The 22,956-nt window shown below is 44.5% G+C and overlaps 1 protein-coding gene across 4 annotated transcripts in view; it reads left to right on the forward strand.

Annotated features, from left to right (window-relative positions):
- ADAM8 (ADAM metallopeptidase domain 8) overlaps positions 1-22,956 on the forward strand; it is a 230,967-nt gene that overhangs the window by 68,045 nt on the left and 139,966 nt on the right. For 2 of the 4 annotated variants that reach the window (XM_069240827.1, XM_069240828.1), the window contains exon 1: positions 15,827-16,570. The exons of 1 other annotated variant lie outside the window; for it this stretch is intronic. In XM_069240827.1, the coding sequence (XP_069096928.1) occupies positions 16,528-16,570 (43 nt within the window). In that variant the 5' untranslated portion in view covers positions 15,827-16,527. Of the gene's footprint in view, positions 1-15,825; positions 16,571-22,956 lie in introns of those variants that run through there. One more of the 4 variants, XM_069240830.1, reaches the window with a different exon arrangement.

Raw genomic sequence — 22,956 nt, forward strand, 5'->3', positions numbered from 1 at the left:
TCATGGGGGAGGAGACAAAACACAGTCTCAAGGCCTGGAGGCATGCACACACATGGATCATGATGAAATGGCTGTATGCACAAGCATGAATCACCATGCACGTACATGCATACAGCATGATATGATGGACATTTTGGCTTTTTAACATTTTCCTTTTCAAGATGGTGGACACCGATCTTGGAGTAGCATCTTAAAAAAATGTATAAATAAAAGGTGTGCAAAGTGGATTTATATAGCAGGAGTAGCCAGGTAGCGAATTCCAGCTGACAGGCCCCCCCCCCCTCAAATGTTAAAGAAACATAGAAGCTTAAAAAAAAGCAGAGCAATGGAGTGGTGTGGGGTGAGAAAGTAAATGCTGTTGATTAGTGGTGGAGTTGAACAGGGATGGCCAGGGGAGTGACAAAGGGTAAATTATTAGAAAAAGAAAACTCTGAGTTGAATGGCGAGAGGAGGGGAAGCAACAGACGAAGTGGGTGTGGGAAGTCGCGGCTCGCTCCTAGGCTCCTATTTAAAGGAGTGGGGTGCCGCGCGGGGAAAGGCGGGAGCAGGGGAACGTTTAATTAAAAACATAAAAATAAAGAAAAAACGTACCTCCTCCGTTGCTGCCGCTCCTCTGTCCCTCGTCGCTCCAGGCAGGCACAGGCTCTCAGCCTGTCCTGCGCCAATCCTGATGCATTGGCTGGGAGCGCCCAGCCAGTGTGCTCCCAGGCAGACTCGGAGCCTGTGCAGGCTCTCTCCAGCCCAGCAACTGTGTTGCCGGGCTGAAGAGAGCCTACTGCAATGTGTGGCCGGCCCGAGACGGCCAGCCAAACACACATGCGCTCTGAGGGGTGTGCTCTGTGCACTCCCCTCTGTGGCTGTAATCCCTAATGCCCCGCCCCTTTCACCACAGAGTGAGTTTGTTATCCTTTTGTGGTGAAAGGGTTGCAGCTTCTGCTGTTGGCAGGGGGTGACGCTCCTCCCTAATGGAGGAGCCACCCCTGGGTGTGGGAAAGCAACACAGAGATCACAGGGGTGGATAGGTATATGAAAGGGGTAGTAAAACACAGGGAAAGATGACAAGCAAAAACGTGCTCTCCCATGCAGTGCTAAATACAAAAGAAAAAAGCATTATCAATGCCAATAGGTCTAGCTTTAAGGTGGTAACGCGTACACTCAGGCATTCATAAAGCTCTTCACATGTATTGCATAAACAAATGCTGTTTAATCCCATTAATGTCAGCTCTATTGCCTTTTTGAATGTGTGAAAAAGTGGCAAAAAAGGATTGCTTTTTTTTATAAAATGGAGCTAAGGGATAAATAATTGACTGTGACAAATAGTAGGAATACTAAGTTTGTATTTCAAATATGAAATAGCCTCTCATGCATCGTAATGAAAGCTCTTCTCAGAAGGCTGAATGATACACCAAACAGCCAACCGCATGAGGTGAGAGAGAAGAAATAAGCAAGCAAATGTGATTGACAAGAAGCCAACCAATGATACGCATTGAGCTGACCAAAAGCCCATTGTAAGTATTGGTACTGTACACAGTAAGTCTGTCAACAACAGACAGCTGTCTGTAGTCCAGACCTGAAAGGGTCAGGTTTAGGCAGTGAGTATTAATTATAATGCAGGAGCTTAGGCCGTTGTGGTGATGACTGAGCAACAAGGCAGAGTTAGGAAATGGGACTAGGGCTCCTTATCTGTTGTTGAGAGCTAATTCGAGTTTTTTTTTTTTTGCAAACGAGCTAATTCGGATGAAATTGACCATAGGCACTTGGGCTAATGACTGCTGAGTTACCTCGGATGGAGGACACATTGCCGGCTCTGATGTGCCCCAGTGAAGGCCTGCCCTCAGGGGGAAAGCGAAGTCAGCAGAGGAAATTACTTCATTTCCTGCTGATACCAACGGACTGATTCAGCCACATTCCTTCCTCTTTTTCGGTCAGTCTTAAATCAGTTTTTTCTCCAAATGGGCTATTTTCTGTGCCAGCGCCGTGGCTTGTTTTTGGCGTGTTGGGTAGTCGCTGTATTTATTCGTTGTGCAGTCACAGTAGAGTCACTGCCGCTTTACACAGAGGAAGGAGTTAATGGTGTCCGGGCTGAGATTTTTAACAACTGCTCCGATTTATTGTTATATGCAAGACACTTTAAGACTTACTGGATGAAAGAAACAGAAATTAAAATAATTATCTTTCTAATATATTACTTTTTAAATTTCTTTAAGTTTAATTTCTTCTCGCATTCGATCGAATTTCTACCGTATACGTGGTGTAGAAGTTCCCCAACAGTGTGCCCTGCCCGGTCCCTCTCAGCATGCGATCGTTCCGTCTATGCCTTATAGTCGAAGGAGCGACTAAGCTCCCCTAACCAACTGGGACAGTTTTACCCAGGACTACACACCAATTCCGTGGCGTAGTTTAGGTACTACCGGCCCTAATGCAAGCAAGAAAAATGGGCCCCCACTTGTTAATAAAAATAAAGTTATACTTGTTCTGCAACGGACGAATCACATTCCTGGACCTCAGTGTCACTGCACCCACTCCATTAAAGATAGATGCACCCCTGTTTAGCAGCCTCCACATTCTACTTGTCGTTCAGATGAAATACCCGTCCATCTCCCATCACATTCCTCCCTTTAATGCCCTCCACCCTATCCCTTTCCCTCATTCTCATCCTCCCTCTTCTGTCACTCACTCTTCCACACCTCTTTCTCCCTTCTCTCCTTTCATCCTTCTTGCTACCCCTTTCTTTTCCTCTTCCCTTAACCCTTGTGCTTGTCCTTACTGCCTTTCTCTTACTCAGTGACCCTTAATTCCTTCTCCCATTCTGTAATTTCCTCTCCTCTTGTTTGTTTGTATCTTCTACCCACTAATTTTCTTTCATATCGTTCCTCTCCTCAAATCCTCCCTTATCTTCTACTTCGCCTACGCCCCTTACTTTTGGCCCCGCCCAAAGGGTAAAGACAAAGCCTGTCCACAGGCAGGTTCTGTGATTGAAATAAACTCTGAAAGGGCTGATGTTGTAGTTAGAGGGAAGGGTCATCTTAGGCCCTTAGGTTACAGCAACAGCATGAGGTTCTGTCGGGGATCCATCTCCCCTGCGATTCTCCCTATCTCGAAGCTTTCACTCCACACCACAGACCTTTATTACATTCTATTACAGAATTCACTCTCAGCATTCCGGACAGCAGCTCGGACATACACGGAAATGGGGGACACAGGATACTACAGCCCATACTAATTTAAAAAAGAGCTAAAATGACACCAATGAGAACGTTTCATGGTAAACAACTATCAGGTGTAACAATAGCATCAACAAATGCTACAATTTGCAACACCTGTGTCTTCCCAAAGCAATCTAGCTGACACTTTACACTGCAAAACATCACAGCACAGACACTGACAGAGACACGTAAAAAAACACTAAAGCAGGCAACAGAAGAATACAGGCTATCATACAGCCAAAGTATCGGAAGACTCAAAAATAATTCTGAGATGTGGCATCATCCCAGCCATCTAAGCAAAAAGAAAAAGCAAGTTTCGTCACTCTGACGCTCCAACAACACTGGCAATACAAGGATGAAATTCAAATTTTTACATTACAAAGCAATCATTATTTTTATAATGTACTTCTCTCGCCTTGCCTTTCCACCATGTCCCACAAAGGCAATTTTCAGAATCATCTCTATATTTAAAAAGCCTGCGGCTTGCTCCAACAAATCAGTCCCCTCCCAAGTGCTCTGTGATTGACTGGCCGCTCATTTCAAAGAATAAGCCAAAGAAGAACACATCCTCATCCACTCATATGTTCCAAGAAACAACATACTTCCTCAACCAATAGCGCAGACCCAAACTACAGGAAGAAGCTCTCTTGGTATGTTCTCCCTTTTGTCGACAAACTCTTTGAAAGAACTAGTTGCAGATAGGAAAAAATCTGAATCACCAACTGAACCCTGTAACCAGCTACTTTCAAGGAAATCCTATCTGATAAGTCCAGCGCACAAGTAGTGCAAATCATTATAACTGTGCTTACTACGGCTATCATAAAAAATAGCTAATATGCCCTTCTATCAAATGACTTCTGAAGAAACCAGGTCTGGGTGAAAATAATCATGCAAACTGTAGCCAATTGGATGTTCTTAAACTACAATAACAGATAAGGGAGCGTACATACAAATGCAGGAATGTATAGAAACATCAACATTCTTGTAGATACCCAGACTGGTTTCTGTCTTTTCAGAGGGACAGAATCTATCCAATTCTCTACAATTTATGAACTAAGAACAGGTGTTTATGCTAATGGGGCTGCCTTGCTCCTATGAGATCCCTCTGCTTCTTTCAACAAGGTCCACCACTCATCACTACTGATCACAGTGAAGAATGTGAACATTCAAGGAAAAAATTGGGAAATAATTATTTCCTTCCTGCCCAACCGCAGCCACGTCATATTACTCCCATACTACCTCTTGAAAATCGTCCTACGCCAGGGTTCAGTCATGTCTGCCCTCCCTTTCAGTATATACTTCAGCACTCTGCCTGGACTGGTTCATTTCTTCAGTCTGTTATCTTACAACTATGCTGATGACAATCATATAATTATCAAATTCAAGAACGTCAGGGACAACACTCAACCATATTGACACCACGCACGATTGCAGCGAAAGAGTGGATGGCAGCCAACCACCAGAAACTCAACTCAGACAAAACCAAAATCCTTAGAAGAGGACCATGACCATTGATACAAGAAATACCAGCCTGGAATGCAGACCTACGAGACCTGCCCCTCCAACAAACACAATAACTAGTCTAGAAGTAATTTTAGAGGCAGATTTTAAACTGGAACTGCAAATAGATACTGTAATAAAATCCTCAACAAACATGCTTAGAATCTTAAAATAAATTTTCCTCTACCTATGCTTCACCAACAGAGTTCAATTGGCACCTACTCTTGTGCTCTTTTGCCTTGACTACTCAAACCCTTTGTAACTAGGAGACTAGGAATGTATCCTAACCCAATTACAGAGTCCAATATTTACTGGCCATATTACTTCTTTACCTACATTTTTGGGACCCCATATTCCCAGCCCTTGTGACCTTGCAATGGCTCCCAGGGTCTCATAGGGTTGCACTTAAAGTACTCTGTATAATACATCGATCACTATATAGATTTGGGTCACCATTTTCACAGCAAAACATTCAGATTTAAAACAGAAGACTCATGTGATCCAACATAATCATACAGCTGAAAGTACCACGTTTCAGCAAAATCCTATTTGCAGGTCATTATTTCTGTTTCCAAGCAGTATGTTTTGGAAATCCCTGCCCACCTAGTCAAGGAAGCTAGAAATCCACCTTGTGTTTTCAAAGGCCGAAAAACATGGATCTTTGCAATTTTGTCCCTACATAGCACCTAAGCATCTTCAAGAACACGTCCATCAACAACAAAATCTTTAAACCATTGTGCAAAACAGGACAATCCTTCTTATGGATATGATCTCAACTACTTTCCACGAAAAATATATCTGTATGAAGCATGACCTATCTCCCTCACATACCACCATTTGAAGTGACAAGACCAGGCCAAGTGTCAGGACATCAAGCGCCTCAGCTAACTCTTTCTACGTGGGAGGTACAACTACACAGTTTAACAACCATGCACGCAGGTCCAACTGGAATTGCTCTGAAAAGCAGGAGTTTCATGATGTCACACTAATGCAGTTGCATGCTACACAGGCAGAACATAACATAACATAGCATAACATAACATGACATGACATATAACATTACATTACTTAAGAGAACAGGCTTGTCTCTAAAAGAAGGGTACAGGCAGGTCTAGACATGTTGTTGGAAGCACTTAGGACTACAAGGAGAGCAGTCGCCTATCAGCCTTTCAGAGGCACCAGGTGATGGAGATATTTCCATATATGTGAATCAAAGGCGGAGACAGTGAGTAGAACCTGCAACTCCTAGATTGCCTTTTGTACCTTTGACTCTGCGCCTGCTAATCCTGGATTTTGGTTGAGAAGGTAAACAAGATTCCTTGCCCTGGGCTTAGGCCCGAAGCAAAAAATAGGACGCTGTTGAATCGTTAAGTGTGGGACAATGGATCAACCCTGTGTCGTCGACGAGGGCCAGAGAGTATGTGATGTCACTTCTGCTTCCGCTGGTATTTATATGAAATGACATCCGGCATTGCCCCCAGTGTCTGTTCAATGCTTTTCACACAGTGCCACATTAAGCCACGTGGCTCATGCAGCAGTTCTGGGAGCCTTACTCCAGAATGGGGGAGAACTTTGAACGATGTGAGGGACTTTTCACAGCCATGACATGAATCCAAAAAGTCCTGAAAGCAAAATTAAATATTGTCCATAATCATTCACGCAACCTTCAGTCTCAGTAGCCATTTAGTAGGAGTTTTACCTCTGAAAAAAGCCACACAGAATCGTATGGGGTGTAAAAATATTCATGTTGTACTTTCAAAGCCTCATAGCAGGGTCCCATTTTAACTCAGCACTGCATTAAACCACATAGTCTGCTAAAAATATGACACTTCACAGCTGTGCAGGCGTTTCAACTGAAAGATTATGATCTCTTCCGCTATACTTTTCAAAGTGTTCGAAGGAGGTGTGGGGCATATTTTTGCCCCGGAAGTAGCTGGGAAGTTCTGGCTTTCTTTGGAGTGCCTCATTGCTGCCCCCCTCTTCTTACTGTAAATAAGGACCTATTTTTAGATTGAGTAAGCCTGACTGGAAATTGTTTAATTGTGTGTCCTTATTGCATCATACTGTATCTATCTAGTGCGAGCCTTGACTGCGCGAGTGCGCTTGGCTACGGAACCAAGTATGTGAACAGGTTTTTCACTATCCATGTATGTTCACTAGTACCCACAGAAGACCAGCTGTAACCGGCAATACCCACCGCTGAAATTTCTAGAAACCCCTAACTGCACCTGCACCGGAAGAAAAGGATTTGTAGTTTGCAAAAATACTTTTTGTTGTTGTTGTTTTTATCAACTTCAATAGAATGAAAGGCTAGGCCAGCCCAACTATTTCAAAGCAATAAAAGCCATTGCACTATCTCACACGGATTCAGACTTCTGTCAAGCAGAATGCTCAAAGATCTTAGCAATAGGCACATTATGTGAGGTATGGCCTGGTGCACTAATATCCATTTGTAAACTAGGATGTGCAATTGGCACACAAACTAGATTACTAATGGGTGTGTAATTTACGATGCGACCTATTTGGCAATAGGTAGCAATAGGTCACATTGCAAACTGCCAATTTGTAGGGAATCACAAACAACATATCTAGTGAATATTAATTAGGCAGGTTGCAGTATGTGACCCTCTATGATTGGCTGCCAGTACAGGAACGGAGGCCTGAAAAGAACAGTAGACTTCCGTCCATGCGTTTGCATTCCTAAATGGGAAGCATTTTCTCTCAAATCAGCCCTTGTCCGTTAAAGGGACCAGTGCTGCTTATAAAACGTTTTAAATTTAGGACGTGTACAGGTGGAGCAACCTTTGGTCTTCAGTACCACTGCCAGCAACTCTGAAAGCCACCAACACAATTCCCTAAGGGTGAAAGTGGCCCACTAGGACAGGGTCTCCTTTTCAAAGAAGTGGATATCGTTTCTCATGGCCTATGATGTAATGTAGCTAGCCCTGAAGATGACGCAGGCTTATGGGAATAGCCTTTGTAATGACTTCCCAGTGAAATGATTTAAGTTTGAATTTCTGTAAGTCCTTAATGAGATGTGCCATGTCCTAGAGGATGCCTTTGAAAGGGAAGCAAGAGTGGTGTCAAGTAGCAAAACGTTGCCTCCTCCCTAGTGTGAGGATCACGGTTTCCATTTTTGTTCTCAAATCAGTTCTGGAAGGAAAGGTTCAGTTGTCTGGGGGTGTAATCTTTAAACACAGAAATTGATAAGGACCTTCACTTTTTCCGAGTTCCACACTTCTATACTTAACATGTTAAAGATTTATGTTTCTTTAAAAAGATCAGCCTTAAATATGTTTTCAGCAAGACCACATGCATTCAGTTTTAGAAGGAACTGGTCTTCACTCGCTTTCTAATTTTAATCCCTGTTGTAAATTATCCATCTGATTTCTGAGCATTTGGTGACCACTGAAATTGATACTTTTATTCTAAAATATTTGGAACATCCGTTGTATTATTGGGAACATTGTTTCCCTTTAACGAAGTTTTTGGTATCCACTTCTAAACATTTCCTAAGGGAACCTCGTCTCCTATTTTCATATTGTACCTCTGGCCCCCCTTAAGCGGCCTATATTTGTTCCATCCAATTTGTGGCTTTTCGAGAGTAGCAGAGCAGGCCCCTCAGAAAGCTGGAGGGGCGGTGGTAAGCTTGTTGGCCTTGCACTTCAAACAATCAATCAATCAATGTATTTGTATGGCGCGCCTATTCACCTGTTAGGGTCTCAGGGCACAGGGGCAGAAGTGAAGGTCAGAAGGGTTCAGGTGAAAAGCCAAGTTTTGAGGTCCTTTCTGAATTGTGAAAGAGTGGGAGATCTTCTGAGGTGGATAGGAAGGGAGTTCCAGGTCTTGGTGGCATGGTGGGAGAAGGACCTTCCTCCGGCTGTGGCCTTCCGGACGCGTGGGACTGCGGCAAGGTCACCTGAGTGGAGTTGTTGCATCGTTAATTAATGCATTTTAAAGCAAAGCAGCTCTATTTTTAAATGGCAAGTCAATTAATCTTTAATATTCCATGTTTTTTCTTTCATTTTTTAAAAACTTTTGAAGCAGGTCCGGTCCCATGAAGGGCCCTGCTTCAGTTTGTTGAACATAGTTCAAAAAATCTTCTGAGATGCTAGAGCAATGGACATACCATTTCATGCTTTAGTGAGCAGTTCTAGTAATACACATGAGATGAATTGAAGAGCTCCTTGAGTTTCATTTTCCATTCCAGTTTTATGATGTAGCGCTCAAGATACATGTGCGATGGGTTACAAATCTCCTCTGAGTCCACATTGCATATCAGTTCTTTGCTTTCAAGGTGACTACATTGCAGGCTATGTCCTTGAATGATTCATCTTCTACGGTCCAAGGGCCAGTGCTTAATTTCTAACATGATAAGTGTAGTGGTTAATTTGTAAAATAGTAAGTACCAGAATTCAAAGGTTTTCTCAGAAACTCGCAGCTTGAACTGACAACTATCGGGACTGGCGAGTACTAAAACAGCGTAGTTCCGAATTCCAACGCCTGTCTCTTTTTTCCAGCACTGCACACTTCCTGACGCTTTATTTCATTCTTGGGGGTTCTTTCCATTCCTGCTTTCCCCCTTTGTCACTGTTTTGCGTATTTCTCCTCCATCTTTCCTCCTTCTGTGTTTATCTTTATCTTGGTCTGGATCTGTGGAGGAAAAGTGCTGGGCACCAAAAATGTGCGCTGTTGGGCCCCAACTGCAACCACTGGTTCAAATTAAGCACTGGCCAAGGCATTGAGACTTTAGTGTTTTTTTTTATCTAATTCTGATTTTGGCCTACACAAGGATACCCTGGAAACTTTTGAGCTTCAGGGCGGCCTTGTGCATTTTTTGGCAGATGATCAGACTACTGCTGGTGATTGTGTATTTTTTTTGTCTGCCATTAACCAATACCTTTTGATCTTAGTTAGATTACATATGTATAGTACACTTATTTATAGAGACACTCAGACAGACCTCTTCCATTTGTCTGTTGTATCATTCACTTTTTTCTTCCAGCTACTACAGCACAAGCACAGGGCAAAGGGGCAGCCCACTTCAGGTACTGGCTAACTTCTTTTTGGGTGACGATATTCTGCTCTTTCACAAGGAACACACCCTCACATAAAGTAGTTCCTTTCAATGCAAGAGACTACTACTAAGGAAATGTGTGATTTTTGAGACTAAAGAAAATAATTTCACTTTTATTCGAATGTGTTGGTTTTTAATATGTGTGAGGGCCAAACAGCCCCAACAACAATGCTTTCTAAAAACCATGTTAAAAACAAAACAAGCATTGACAAAGCTATAAAGCTGGCAGCCAACACCAGACCGATTGGCGTTTCCAATGCTTGTTTTGTATTGGTACGCAGATAGCACAGTGTACCGCACCTCATCATATTCCAGAGGTAAGATGACCGTTGCGCCCAGATAAAAAGTAGGGTTATTTTTGCAGTGCTTCTTCTTAACTTCCTGAACTTATAGTTTTGATGGAGAAGATCTCTCCGAAGGTAGGAACCAGTGGGACAGATGCGTTTAGCACAACCACACAAATATGCCCACGCCGAATCCGCTTGTGATACGCGCATCTCTGGAGGGCTGGCTGTGGCAAGGGAACACCAGTTTACTGTTGGTGGACGTTGGCGACAGGCCGGATCAGTTTACGAACCTATGAACTGAGCCCTGAAGCAGAACTGGCAGCTGGCACTGGACGGGTGGGGGCTCCGTGCGAGGGCCTGAAGAGGCTTGAGGTGATAAGCCCCCGTGCAGTGCCAATCAAAAGACACGGAGCCCATTCAGTCCCAACCTGGCCTGAAGACATCCTCCAGCGTAAAGTAGCAGGGACCCTGCCCATCTGACAGGCTCCGAGGTTGACCCGGGGGTCTTCGGTTAAAGGGGCTTTTCTACCCATCCTGTGGTGAATGGTAGTGGGGCGGGAGGCTGAGCCCTAACTCCTCTCGCCACCCCACTGTGTACAATTAATTCTACACACGGTGACTTTGTAACCCCCCTCCCCACCGTGCTGGGCTCCGCAGGCTCCGGCCTCCCTGACTCACCACATCGAGCGCCAAGGGGCTGAGTCAGGAGTGGAGGCTGGGGTGAAACTACAGCTTTTCAAGAGCTGAGGTGGGTGGCGGGAGCCAGGAGCACCCCCCAATGCACACTCCTCTCTCCTCGAGCCTCGTGCGTGTGTGTAGCTCAGTCTTCTTGCTTCGGCCACTGCGCGCTATCATTCACCCTGCCTACCACCTTGTCTTGTCTCTCATGCGTTTGCTCTTTCATTCCTCGTTATTATCCTATAATCCTACCCTACCTGTTTGATACCCCCGTATTTTTTTCGTTTTTACTTTCCCAGTCTTCCCTTCTTTTCTACCCCTCCTATATTAGTACTTCAAACTTTCCCACATTTTGACTCATAACCTGCTTCCTCCCACATTAAATAACCCCCTCCTTTTACCCTCCACCTGCTATTTCGCCCCTTTCGTCCAACAGTCTGGTTTCACGCCTGTTCCGTAAACCCACCCCCGTCTTTCCCTCCTCCTTCGCCCCGTTCTCTGCCTCACTCGAGCCTCATTTATTCGCCCTTCCAGTGCCTCCCAACACACTGATTAATGTTGTTTTCTGTGTTGATTTCAGTAGGCCGATTCAGAAGCGGTTTACCTCACACTCTTAGTATATTCGTAAAATTGTGCTATTTCTCACTGGTGCCATATACCCAGGGCCATTGGAGTTCTGGAATTCTGCTGCTTCTGCATTTTGTGGATTATTATATATTTTCCACACTTGCCACATTATGCACCATTTGCTGCATAATTGTGCTAAAATGGCAAATAGGCACATAATGGTGCCACTGAATGTGCCGCATTATACCTAAATCGCTTTTCCTTGTCACGTATTTTTGTCAACTCAACCACATATTAGGTCTTTCATTGCCGCATACTTCTATAATGCAGTTGTGAAAATGCAGTAAAAGTTTTTTTCTATTAACACAGTTAGTGTTACTACTTGTAGTGGCACTGGAAATACAGTTCTCTTTTTGTGAATCCCTCCCGCGTGCCATCTTCTGGCACCACCTGCATCTCCCCACCCATCTTCACTGCCCTTTTGTCAATCTTCCATTGTTTCGCTACACCATCTCTCCCCACATCTTCCCTGTTTCCCCAACAAAAATCCCCCTTCTCTCACTCCCCTCCCTCTCTTATCTATCCATTTCCTGCCTGTCACCTTTATAGTTACCCTTGCCCATTCCATGGCCTTGGTTTGAAATGTGCACCCTCACATAGCGTTTGAACGAGAGCCCTAGAAGGCAGTGTAGGATTCGTGCATCAAGTGTCAAGCCTGAGCTAGGAGGCATCTGACCTTGACAGGAGGTTGCAGTTTCATGCCAGTCCAACAAATGAGATGTTGCGCCACGATTCAACCAACTACATTTTCCTCAGTGATCCCAACTTCCATCTGGAAGACCATGCCAACCTCAACTCGAGAACACTGCTTGAAGACCTTGGAAACCTGGGCCTCACCCAACAAGTCAAAGACCTACTCATGTCACCAGGAACCTTCTGGACCCCATCTTCCCCTTATTCTATAACGTCACCTTATTTTATAACATCCACACCTGTCACCCGTCTTCTAAAGTGGGTAGGAGCAGAAACGAGGAAGGCATTGGGAGGGCTGGATTCTAGATTCAGTGGTACATTGGTAATTTTCACTAGTGATCAGCAACAAATTATATTTATGAATTGTGATTTGTCAGAGAACAACTTTCAATGCAATTATGTATACATCATTTCTTGCAAGAGATTATCTTTCTAGGGGTATAACTATCACAATCACAACCTCATCAAATTTGGCATTCCCATCCTGCTCCAGTGCACACCAACCACCTCCACATTAACCAGACACATCTGGAACAATGAACTGAGCAGAGAATGGATCACTACTCTCAACACCCATCGACTCAAACACAGCAGCATCCTCAACAAAGACATCAAGAATTTCAACAATTGGGTCTCCTCCTGTGTAGTGGTGTAACAACAATTGAGAGAGATTCCCTTGCAAAGCACATGGAGGGGCCTCCTTCCGGACTCACTCCTGAGCTTACAGGCCCAGGTTCTGTGCTGAGGGGGCCCTCTGATGCTCGGGCCCTCTGCACTGTGGGGGTTCTTGGGCCTTTGTTATGCCACTGCTCCTGTGCAGATGTCCTGGCACCCCTCAAGCACAACGACATGACAAGCACCAGCCCCAAATCCAGCTGGTTCATGGAAGAACTCACATTAAGAGCCACTACAAACAACTGAAGCACAGGTGGAGACTGAGGAAAGGCAACAAGGATAGGGGCACATTCAAATTGGCCCTGAGATAATTTCCCAAAATGGTCCAGACCACTAAGCGCACCACCCTGGCAGACCGAATCAACACCAGGAAAGAGATCTTCGCTATCATGAAGAACTTCACCTCAACTACTGCTGCCTCCAACTCAAGCACCACCTCACAGGACCTTTTCAAATACCTCTCCTTATTTTTAGCAACAAAACACCATCTTCTATAGCAACTTCAACCTGTAACCGGACCCAATAGACCTTGCCAATAGACTCCTGACCTCGTCCGTAGAGCCAACTCTAACCTTGTGGCCAACCCCAGGTGTAACTGCCTTCCCATCAAGTCCATCCACTCTCTGAAGATGAACACCAACAACATGGAAGTCACGATCTTTGGAAAATACCTCTTACTGTGGGACTCCACCTGTTGGTTGACAGAACCAGAACCCACTCCCACCACCACCACCCACATTAAGAACCACAGGATGATAGTTGACTCCAAACTAAACATGTCTGCCCACGTCAGTGCCATCACTGCCTCATGCTTCCACATCCTGAAGATGCTTTGGAAGATTTTCAAATGGTCCTTGATCAACACCTGTAAAACCGTTACACATGACCTTGTCACCAGCTAGTTGGACTACAGAAGCACCCTCTACTCCGGGATCAACAAGCCACTCATCACGAAGCTGCAGACCATTCAGAACTTAGTAGCTAGAATCACTCTCAATCTGCCACTACATGTACTCATCTCACTTCAACTTAAGGAGCTTCACTGGCTACCAATCAGTGGTCAAAGTGGACGGGATCAGAGGGGGCACGAGATGCCCCTACTTTCTTAATTTATGAAAAACAGTTGCCCTACTTTTTATGAAAAGACAACTGTCCCAGTAAACTACAGATTGTGCAAAGTCTTCAGCTGGAATATCATTCAGGAGTCTCCTGTGCAGTCAGACCGAGGGCGTGGCAGACAGCTTAACAACAAGCAGGCCTTCTTGCCAGGGTGCCTCCTCTCCTGAAAGAAAAGTAAATGTGCACAACTGTTTAATCTGCAAATGTAAAAGGGGCTTGTAAGCCAGTAATGGTTTAATTGATTGAATCACATGAACCTTTGTAATGACAAAGATTTATTCTTTTCCAGCCGTAGAACAATGGGGTTTCTAGCTGAGCTATGAAGTGTGCGCTTTTCAGGGCAGTTACATAAAAATAGATCATTACGTACAGTCTGGGTATTACTAAAACCTATATTTTGGAAGCTCCATTTTATCTGAAACCTTATTGCACAGTTGGTAGCAGTTGGTCTTAATGCAAGTTTAACAAAATGGCTTACACAGTCTCCACTGCTTTCTGTCACAGGCTGGGTCCTCGTAAAGCTAACAATACACAAGCTATAATACTCCATTGCACCAATCAATATTTTATTCTGTGGCTTTCTGGTTACACACAGACTTCTCAGGGCATTAACTAATAGAGGTTTCATAATACACAATAGTGTGCTTAGCACTGATTAAATTAACTTTTTTAAATGTGTCTTTCATTTAAGGCGGGAGTTATTTTATATGTAACTACCTGAAGGAGAATATTTTGTTTTTTTCAGCCAACCTTGCCCCTGCCCCCACACTCATTGACTCTGCTTCCATTTCATGCAGCACCACAGTTCCCATACTGTTTTTAGTGCACCTCGACTGCACAAGCAAGCACATTTCAAAGTCCTTTCAGACAGTTTCGAAGCACTTCATAACTTAGGCCCTGCATACTTCAAAAAGTCCATCCACTATCATACACCCTCTGGACACCTCAGCTCAGATGAACTTCTACTTGCACACGCCTCACGCATATAGAAGTTCATCAGAGCAGTCTCCTTCATCGCTTCTAATGCCCGGAACAGCCTACCACTACATATCCAAACTTCCTCCTAACTTCTTGAAATCCGCAAAAAGCTGAAGACCTGGCTCTTCAAGCAACCTCACTAAGTGTAGGACTGGCTAGACCCTCACCTGCTAGCACATGGATCGCTTCCTGGGTGATAAAGCGCTATACAAATCATTGTAACTTAACATAGGGTAATATAACATAAGGCAACTAACTGTAAATAAGCAAACAGATCTAAAACAAACGGGATAGTCAAGGACCGAATTCAGGTCCCCACAGCCAGGGGCTCGGGGGACTCCACTCAGCTACAGGAGAGCCCCATTCCGCCCAGGGTCCAGGACTATCTGTGAGGTATTGGAGCCTGAGCACCACCCACCCATCACATTGTGTAGGAAGCCACTATCATTTTGTGTTACCCACTGCGGGTAGTGTGTGCTTTATTTCGTTGAATGTATTGCCTTGTAAGTTAGCACATCATATTCTTTTTCATTGGGTTTACACTGAGCGCCCACACTTAGGGCCATATGTATGAACACTTTTTCCCATAGACACAGAATGGGGAAAAACCTTTGCTACATCTGGCCCTTAGTTCTTCCATCACCACTTACACCCTCACACCTGCGTGTTACCCGGAACATCACTAGCGTTCTGCACTTGTCCCTGATTAACACCCATCCCGCCTCCTACAATCCCCTCCTCCAGTGTCCAGACCTCATCTTGTTGGGTGATATGCCCCGTTCCCTCTTCATTTACCTGTATGACACCCCTATCCTGTCAGATCCCTACTCGCCTGTGCTCGTGACAGGTGCGCCTGTCCACTCGCCCTCTACAGACCCCCTCTTACCCAGGCATGTCGGTGCACGGGGCGCTGCTGCGCCTGACTCAGAGGGGGCTGGGCGCTGTGACTCACACATGACTGGCTGCTAAAGGACGGGAAGCAACGGCTCTTTAAGGAGATGAGAGCTGCTGAGGGCGGCAGTCTATACTGGTCGGAGCTCGAGAGCGGCGCACCGCAGCCCTGCTCCGGAGAGACACCTCCACACAGTGACTCCGGCCAAGGCAGGAGCCCCGCAGCCCCCGCTCTGGAGAGACACCTCAACCACAGGAGCAGAGCCTTCTTCCAACTCAAGACCACCTCAGACCCAGCTCAGGAGAAACACCTCTAGCTGAGGAGCAGAGCCTAGGAGAACTACCGGTCCAGCTCAGAAGAAGCACCCCCACATCTGGAGCAGTGCCTTATTCCAGAAACGGAGCCTCGTTCCAGCTCAACAGCACCACGGCCACAGCTCATGAGAAACACCTCCAGCGCAGGAGCAGAGCACCACAGCACTACACGGGAGGAACACTCCACGTCAGGAGACGAACCCCCACCCAGTTCGGGGGTACCACTCAAATCAGGAGCAGAGCCTCCATCCCACATTTCAGGAGCGCAGCCCCCCACCCGTCTGTCAGCTCGGGAGCATACAGCACCGCACCTCGGGCTTAGGGGATAAGCATCGACCCCCCCGCACAGGACCAGAGTCTTCTGCCTCGGGTCAGCTCAGGAGCAGAGCGCTCACCCTTAGCCCAGGAGCTGAATATATCGCCGCAGCTGAGGAGGCGGCACCAGGTTGGGGACCCCTCACCTGCTCCCCTCCCAGGGACCATGCTGTGCTTCTGGGCCCTCCTGGGGCTCTGTGGGGTCGTCGGTAAGCAAAACTCACTTATTTACATTCTACCCGTTATTTGTGTCTGTGGAGACCATAGATTGCGAGAGGCGGGTGGGGGCTACACGGGGCTAAGAGCGTTCGATTAGTACAGTACTTGATGCCGTGTGAGGGCGCGTCGGTGAGCTATACAGTGACTTTCTGCCCATCGGGACGACGCCCTCTGTATAAAAGGTGGCGTGAAGGATGGCGTGTGAGAGCAGGAGTGAGATACAGATAGAGAAGGAACAGAGGCGCGCGCGAAAGAGCATGGAAAAGAACGAGCAACAAATCGGTGCAAGGAATGAGAAGTCAAAGTGAATAAAAGGTGAACTGAGGACAAAAGACAAACTCAGAGGAAGGATGTTTAGGGGAAAAGAAAGAGAACGCGCGCGAGAGAGAAATAGCGGAGCAACAAAGAGAAATAAAACGAAAAGCAGGCACGGGTTCTTTGTTGTATTTATGCAGGCGGCGGTTGTCAAACGTTTTTTGGACAGTGCGGCGCTGGCAGCGTAAGCTGTGAAAGGGACTTGGAGCGCTGGTCCTTAGGGGTACAGGGTCAGCCGAACTCACCCCACACCTAGCAATCTCTCCTGGGTGTGTGGGGGTTGAGCTTAAGTTCCTACATTATTGATAATATAAAAGGAACATAAAGGCAAGAGTTTAGAATACCGTACCCCTGGTATCAGTGTTAGTGTCATACGGTCTTATGCCTCAATGCATTACTTTATTTTAATAAACCGATGTTTATTAAAAAACTAAAATTTCTTCGTTTCGTTCCTGGACGGAAGTGCTTTGTTTTGTGGCGAGGCATTGTGGACCCTGCATTTTTTGGGGAAATGCACGTTAGAGGTGTGGATTCTTGAGTTCGTTGGGTAAGGTGATATAACCTTTGAACTTTATCTTCGAATCAGATTTCCGACAGCCCTGTTTCTTGCCTATCGGCTCAGGCGAGCTATTTTTCGGGTGACGGGTATCCTGTGAATACAGTTTAAAAAAAAAATGTATGCTAGAATTGAATATGTGCTCGATGATCTATCACAGGACTGCAGGATAACCTGATAATCCCACTAAGGGAAATTCTATGAAAATACACCGTAGGCGGATTACACAGAAAACCTGGCCTGTGCCTGGCCCTCGTGCACCGTACTTGGACCGCCCAAAGTGTGCCATTCTCTCTGTTTCTTGAGGAGTTTTCCATTGTTATTCAGTGTAGTATATGTATGACTTGATTTCTATGTCAGTTCTCAGATGGGAGTCCAGGGAAGTAGGACGCTGATGTACCGTATTTCAAGATGTACTTGTTTGACGCTTGAGGTTGTCCTTTGTGTTTTATCGCTATTGAGATTCATCCTGCTTTATAGTCGTGATGTGGCTGTTACGCGTGTCAGAATAGACTGATGGGACCCATGAGGTTTTCAAGATGACCTGTTTGTTATCTGAAACGGTGGTGTACGTCAGTTTCCAGGGTGGTGAGTAGGTCGAATGGCGGTTCCTGTAGATGGTAAACAAAATCGGTGGAAGTGCTTAGGGGGCAGATGTATGACACAATTATGTGGTCTTAAACTGCAAAAATCGCCTTTTGCGCCTGCAAAATGGCCTTGTTGGATGTACGATCCCTGTTTTGCCAGTCGATATCCTGTTACCAACTCACAAAATAGGGATTGCGACTTGCATTTAGGAAGGGGCTTTCAAAGGCCGTGCCTTCCTAATTGCGACGTGCAGGCCCATGTATGATTATTTTGTGGCCATGAATGCGGTCACAAAACAATCTCAGTTACCAACAAGTTCAAATTGGTGGTAACCCATCTGCAAACGGGAAGGTGTCCCCAAGGGACCCCTTTCCCTTTGTGAATGTGGGTGCCAACATCTTTCCAGAGCAGGCTCTGGTCCCATGGACCATTGCCTGCTTTGAAAAAATGAAAAGGTAACTTTTCATTGTCGTTTTTTACATACATCCTGTTTTCCTTTAAGGAAAAACAGGCTACATTAAAAAAATCTTCATTGACAAAGCAATCACAGACATGGTGGTCTGCTTACACCAGCAGACCACCATCCCTGTGATTGTTGCCATTCACAAATGGATCACAATTTGTGACTACCTCATGAATAATGATGAGGCAGGTCATTTGACACCCTTTTGCGAATTGCAAACAGTGTAGTTAACACTGTTGAACATTTTGTTTTGTCGTACTTCTGGCCCTAAATCCTTCATGAGTTGACAGCAATGTTTGCTTTGGAGTTTGTTTCTGGGTGTTCTCTGGTTCCAATAATTTTCTTTATTAGTAGAAAAATTCAGATGGTCTCAGGGCCAGACTGCCCATTTTATCCCATTGAGAAGTTCCCCAGGGCTTTGGACCCTTTGGAGGCCAGCTTTTGAAGGCCACTGCATCTGACACTTTCTCCAGCTCCCCGAGGTTAACTGCAGGAAGGGGGTGGGAGGGTAGAGAGAGAATGACAGTCAGAGCAAAGAGAAAGAGAAAGGAGAGGAAGAATGGATAGATGGAAAGAGGGTAAAGAGTGACACAGGCCCTTTTGAACAACTGTGCTAGGGCATGTTTTAATTTCCGGTAATCTCTGAGTGGTCTGTACAAATCATGGTAGGGAGCTCCGGTTTGGCTACAGTGGGCTCCTCAGTGATGGTCAGCATCCCTGACATTTAAGCTGAGTTCGCTGTTTGCTTTCCTCATTTTGGTCTGAAGACTGATTGACAATCATCCGGCTTGATGTGGGCTTGCACATGGTGGTGGTTCCTCTTGAGAGTAAAGTGCTATTTGGGATTCACCTGCAGTTGGCTGGGTTGCTTCCTTACAGCTAGTTCTTATTATTCAGGAGGGGGCTGGAGCCGTGCTATCTGTGTTTTGTCAGGAGTGGGCCCACAGGTGAATGAGGAGTTGGCTATCACAGTTCCAAGGGGGTCTGCATCCCTTGGTCTCTGTTGGCATGCACGGGCCCGCAGTGGCGTGAGTGGGTTTCATACAGTTGTTGGTCAACAGCATCTACTGGGTTTGGTGGTCATGGAGGGGACCGGCTCATACTGGTGCTGGTAGGCTTTGTGGACCAAGTGTCGTTTTTCTGCAGCCTGTTTTATTTTGATCAATGTTATGAATTTATGGGCATCGCTCTGATAATTAGTAGTTGGGAGGTGTGGATTCCCTTCCAACAATCTTGAATATAGTCTTTGCATCTTAGCACATATTCACAGACTTCACCTACGTCACATAGTGATGTCCTTTGTACTTATTTTGGTTCTTTTAACAGGGTATTTGTTTTGCATACACACAGCATATCCATTATCCTTGGGAAAAGAGTTCACTTTCTTGCACAGTACGCATGGCAAGGGATTTACATGAGACGCGTGCATGAATGTGGAGCATCTATTACATTTCTATTGTGAAAGTTCCTCTTCATCTCACTTTGGGACCCTTTGTTTTCTGAAAGATGATCCTTAATTTTCAGCGTAAATAGCTGCTTACTAGGCTCATCCTGTCTATTAATAATACCATAACTCTATTCAGCCGCTAAGAGTCTCTTTATTGCTGTATTCATCCTGTTTACCAGCCTCAGGACCTAATCAATTCTGTGTGAATCTCCACATTACCACATTCACCAAATATGCATTATTCATTACCCTCGATAGCATTTGCAATGTTTGAGTTTCTTTACTATCACAATTTTCTTCATGGGTCTCCTCGTTTCAACAACCACTCTATGTGAATCTAAACATTAGCGCATTTATCCGATAAATATCCCTATTATTCCATTCATCTTCTGTAACTGTCCTCATTGCCACATTCACCTTACACAATTCTCCTTATTTATACTATGTGAATCTCCTCATCATTCTGTAGGAATCTTCCCTCATTATTATTCACTTTGGGTGAATTTCCTAACTACCTGTATTTAACCTGTATATTCTCTCACTACCACAGTCGCCGTGTGAATCTCCGACTTACCCACATACAAACCCTGTGTGAATGTGATCCTTACACAACTGACTCTATAAATCTCTGTTTTACACTGTTAGCTCAAGGTGATTCTCACCTTAACAGAATAATCATGTCACTCACCATATTAAACATTGCACTTTGTACATATCGCATTGTGTGAATCTCCTACTTACCCTACCCTGTGTGAATGTGATCATTACACCACTGACTCTATAATTCTCTTTATTGCACTATTAGCTCACTGTGATTCTCTTCATTAACAAAATAATCGTGTCACTGGCCATATTACACCATGCGCACTGGGTGAATCTCCTCACTACATTCATTTCAGTCACTCTTTGTGAATCCCTTCATCACCTCCTTCACGCTGTGAATCTCTCAATTACCATCATTCAGGCTGTGTGAATCTCCTCCCTAGTCCTCTCACCTTGTGTGGCCTTCATTATGGCAGCCACTCTCCGATTGCCATTTTCACTTTTAATGTGATTGTCCTCACTGCCACATTCAAGCTGTGTGCCTCTCCCCATTCGCTCACTGGTACCTGTGGAAGCTCAGTTCCACATTCATTGTGTGTGAATCTCCTCATTGCTGCTTGTCTCTCTCTTCCTTGACTATTCACTTTTTAAATCTCCTAGGTATGGAATTCACTGTGTGAATCTTCAGATTACCCTGTTAGCACTGCATTAATCTCCTCGTTACTCCCTTACTGTTCATGAGTATCCTCATTACTCCATTTGCGCGAACTACCCCATTGCCGCACCCACTTTGGGAATGTATTTATTCTTTCTCGTTCTTTTTTATTCAATTTAATCATCATTCACTTATTTATTATACAAAGATAAAACATTGCAGACCTCTGTGTAGGTCATTAAAATAAATGTATGCAAATGGCACTCCAAGAATTACGCAAAGTTTAAAAAAAAATTAAAAGTGGTACCAATGTGATAGGCCAAGGAGGTCTGATGTACCTGACTCACGCCTCCAAAATAGCTTTGATTCTAATATAAACCACGTTTCCCTATCAAGAACAGAGTTTTGAAGATCTGTGGTGACCTATGCTTTAGAATACTCTGCCTGATGTAATGTATTAATTGGAAATAAGATCTATGTATTTTCCAATTTCCGTGTTTTCAAAATTAAAATAAAGTTGTTAAAATAGTCTCTTAAAACACTCAAAGGCTGGTAATATACATTGTTCTTTTGTGTAGAAAAGAATGCGATTACTGCTTGTGCTTTTGATTCGACTATCTTCTAAGAACTTAGGTTTTATACATTTGTGACTCTGCATACCTAAAAAAAGGCAAAAGAAAAATGGGTCACATTCTCCACTACATTTTCACCTAAAGTGCAGTACTTCCATAGCCACCCACATTCCTCTACCATTCACCAGATGTAAACCACCTTATCTGAAATGTAAGTACAACCCGCATCCATTCTATTGGTTAATAAATACAATTGATCCGCTCTAAAACTACCCTTTTCAATTGTGCCTTTAAAACCACTAACGAGGCACAATTTAACAGCTTCTGCCAATCCAGGTGAAGTTCAAGATGGCTGGGATCCTTAAGGTAATAGAATTGTCCTTCTCTTTCAAATACTGTTCAAAGTGTTGGAATATGGGATAGTGAGTGAGCAGAAAGGGGCTCTAGTTAGTTGGCAATAGAATCTAGAAATTTGTGTATATCCTGTGTAGATTATGATGGTCACTCCCAAATTCAAGGTGTTTGCATTCATGGTAGGCCCCATGACTGAAATCAAACAATGCTTTATTGGAGGAGTTTTATAAAGCCCTTAAATGTCACCAAATGGCCACTTCAGAGCACTAGAAAAGTAAGCAAAAGCAAGGAATGGAAAGGGGGATCAGAGGCAGGGGGATATATGCTGTGAGGCACAAAACTATAGACGGTACAGGAATGCAGTACGATAGGCTGTGTAAACAGACTGAAGACAGGGTATCAAAATAATTTTAACTGAGGGAGTTTCAACGGGGAAAGAAAAAATACATCTGTGAACAATGTCATTTTCAAATCTTTCCTTAGTTGGCTAAAGTTCTCTTGATTTCTCAGCGTGGGTGGAAGAGTATTCCATAGCTGTGTCCCAAGACGTTAAATGACTTCCTCCTGATTTTCATTTCCATGGCAGATGTTGACTGTGTTGGATACGCTTGATGATGTCTTATTCCTTGTTGGATGGCCTGGTGAAGCCAAAACTCGATGGTTCTTGGGGTCACTACGATGCAATACTTTATGCATAATGGATACTATCTGAACTTTAATCATGTGTCGGATTAGGAGCCAATGAAAATTCAGCAGTGCCAGTGTGTTATATTTGAATTTGTTGCATTTAATGCAGAATCTTGCTGCTTGTTTTTGTATTATTTGCATTTTTTGTAACTGTGATTTTGTAGGGCTGCAACAGCGCTATTGTTGCCATAGCCTA

This window comes from Pleurodeles waltl, chromosome 6 (assembly GCF_031143425.1).
Source record: "Pleurodeles waltl isolate 20211129_DDA chromosome 6, aPleWal1.hap1.20221129, whole genome shotgun sequence".
Taxonomy (NCBI): Eukaryota; Metazoa; Chordata; class Amphibia; order Caudata; family Salamandridae; genus Pleurodeles; species Pleurodeles waltl.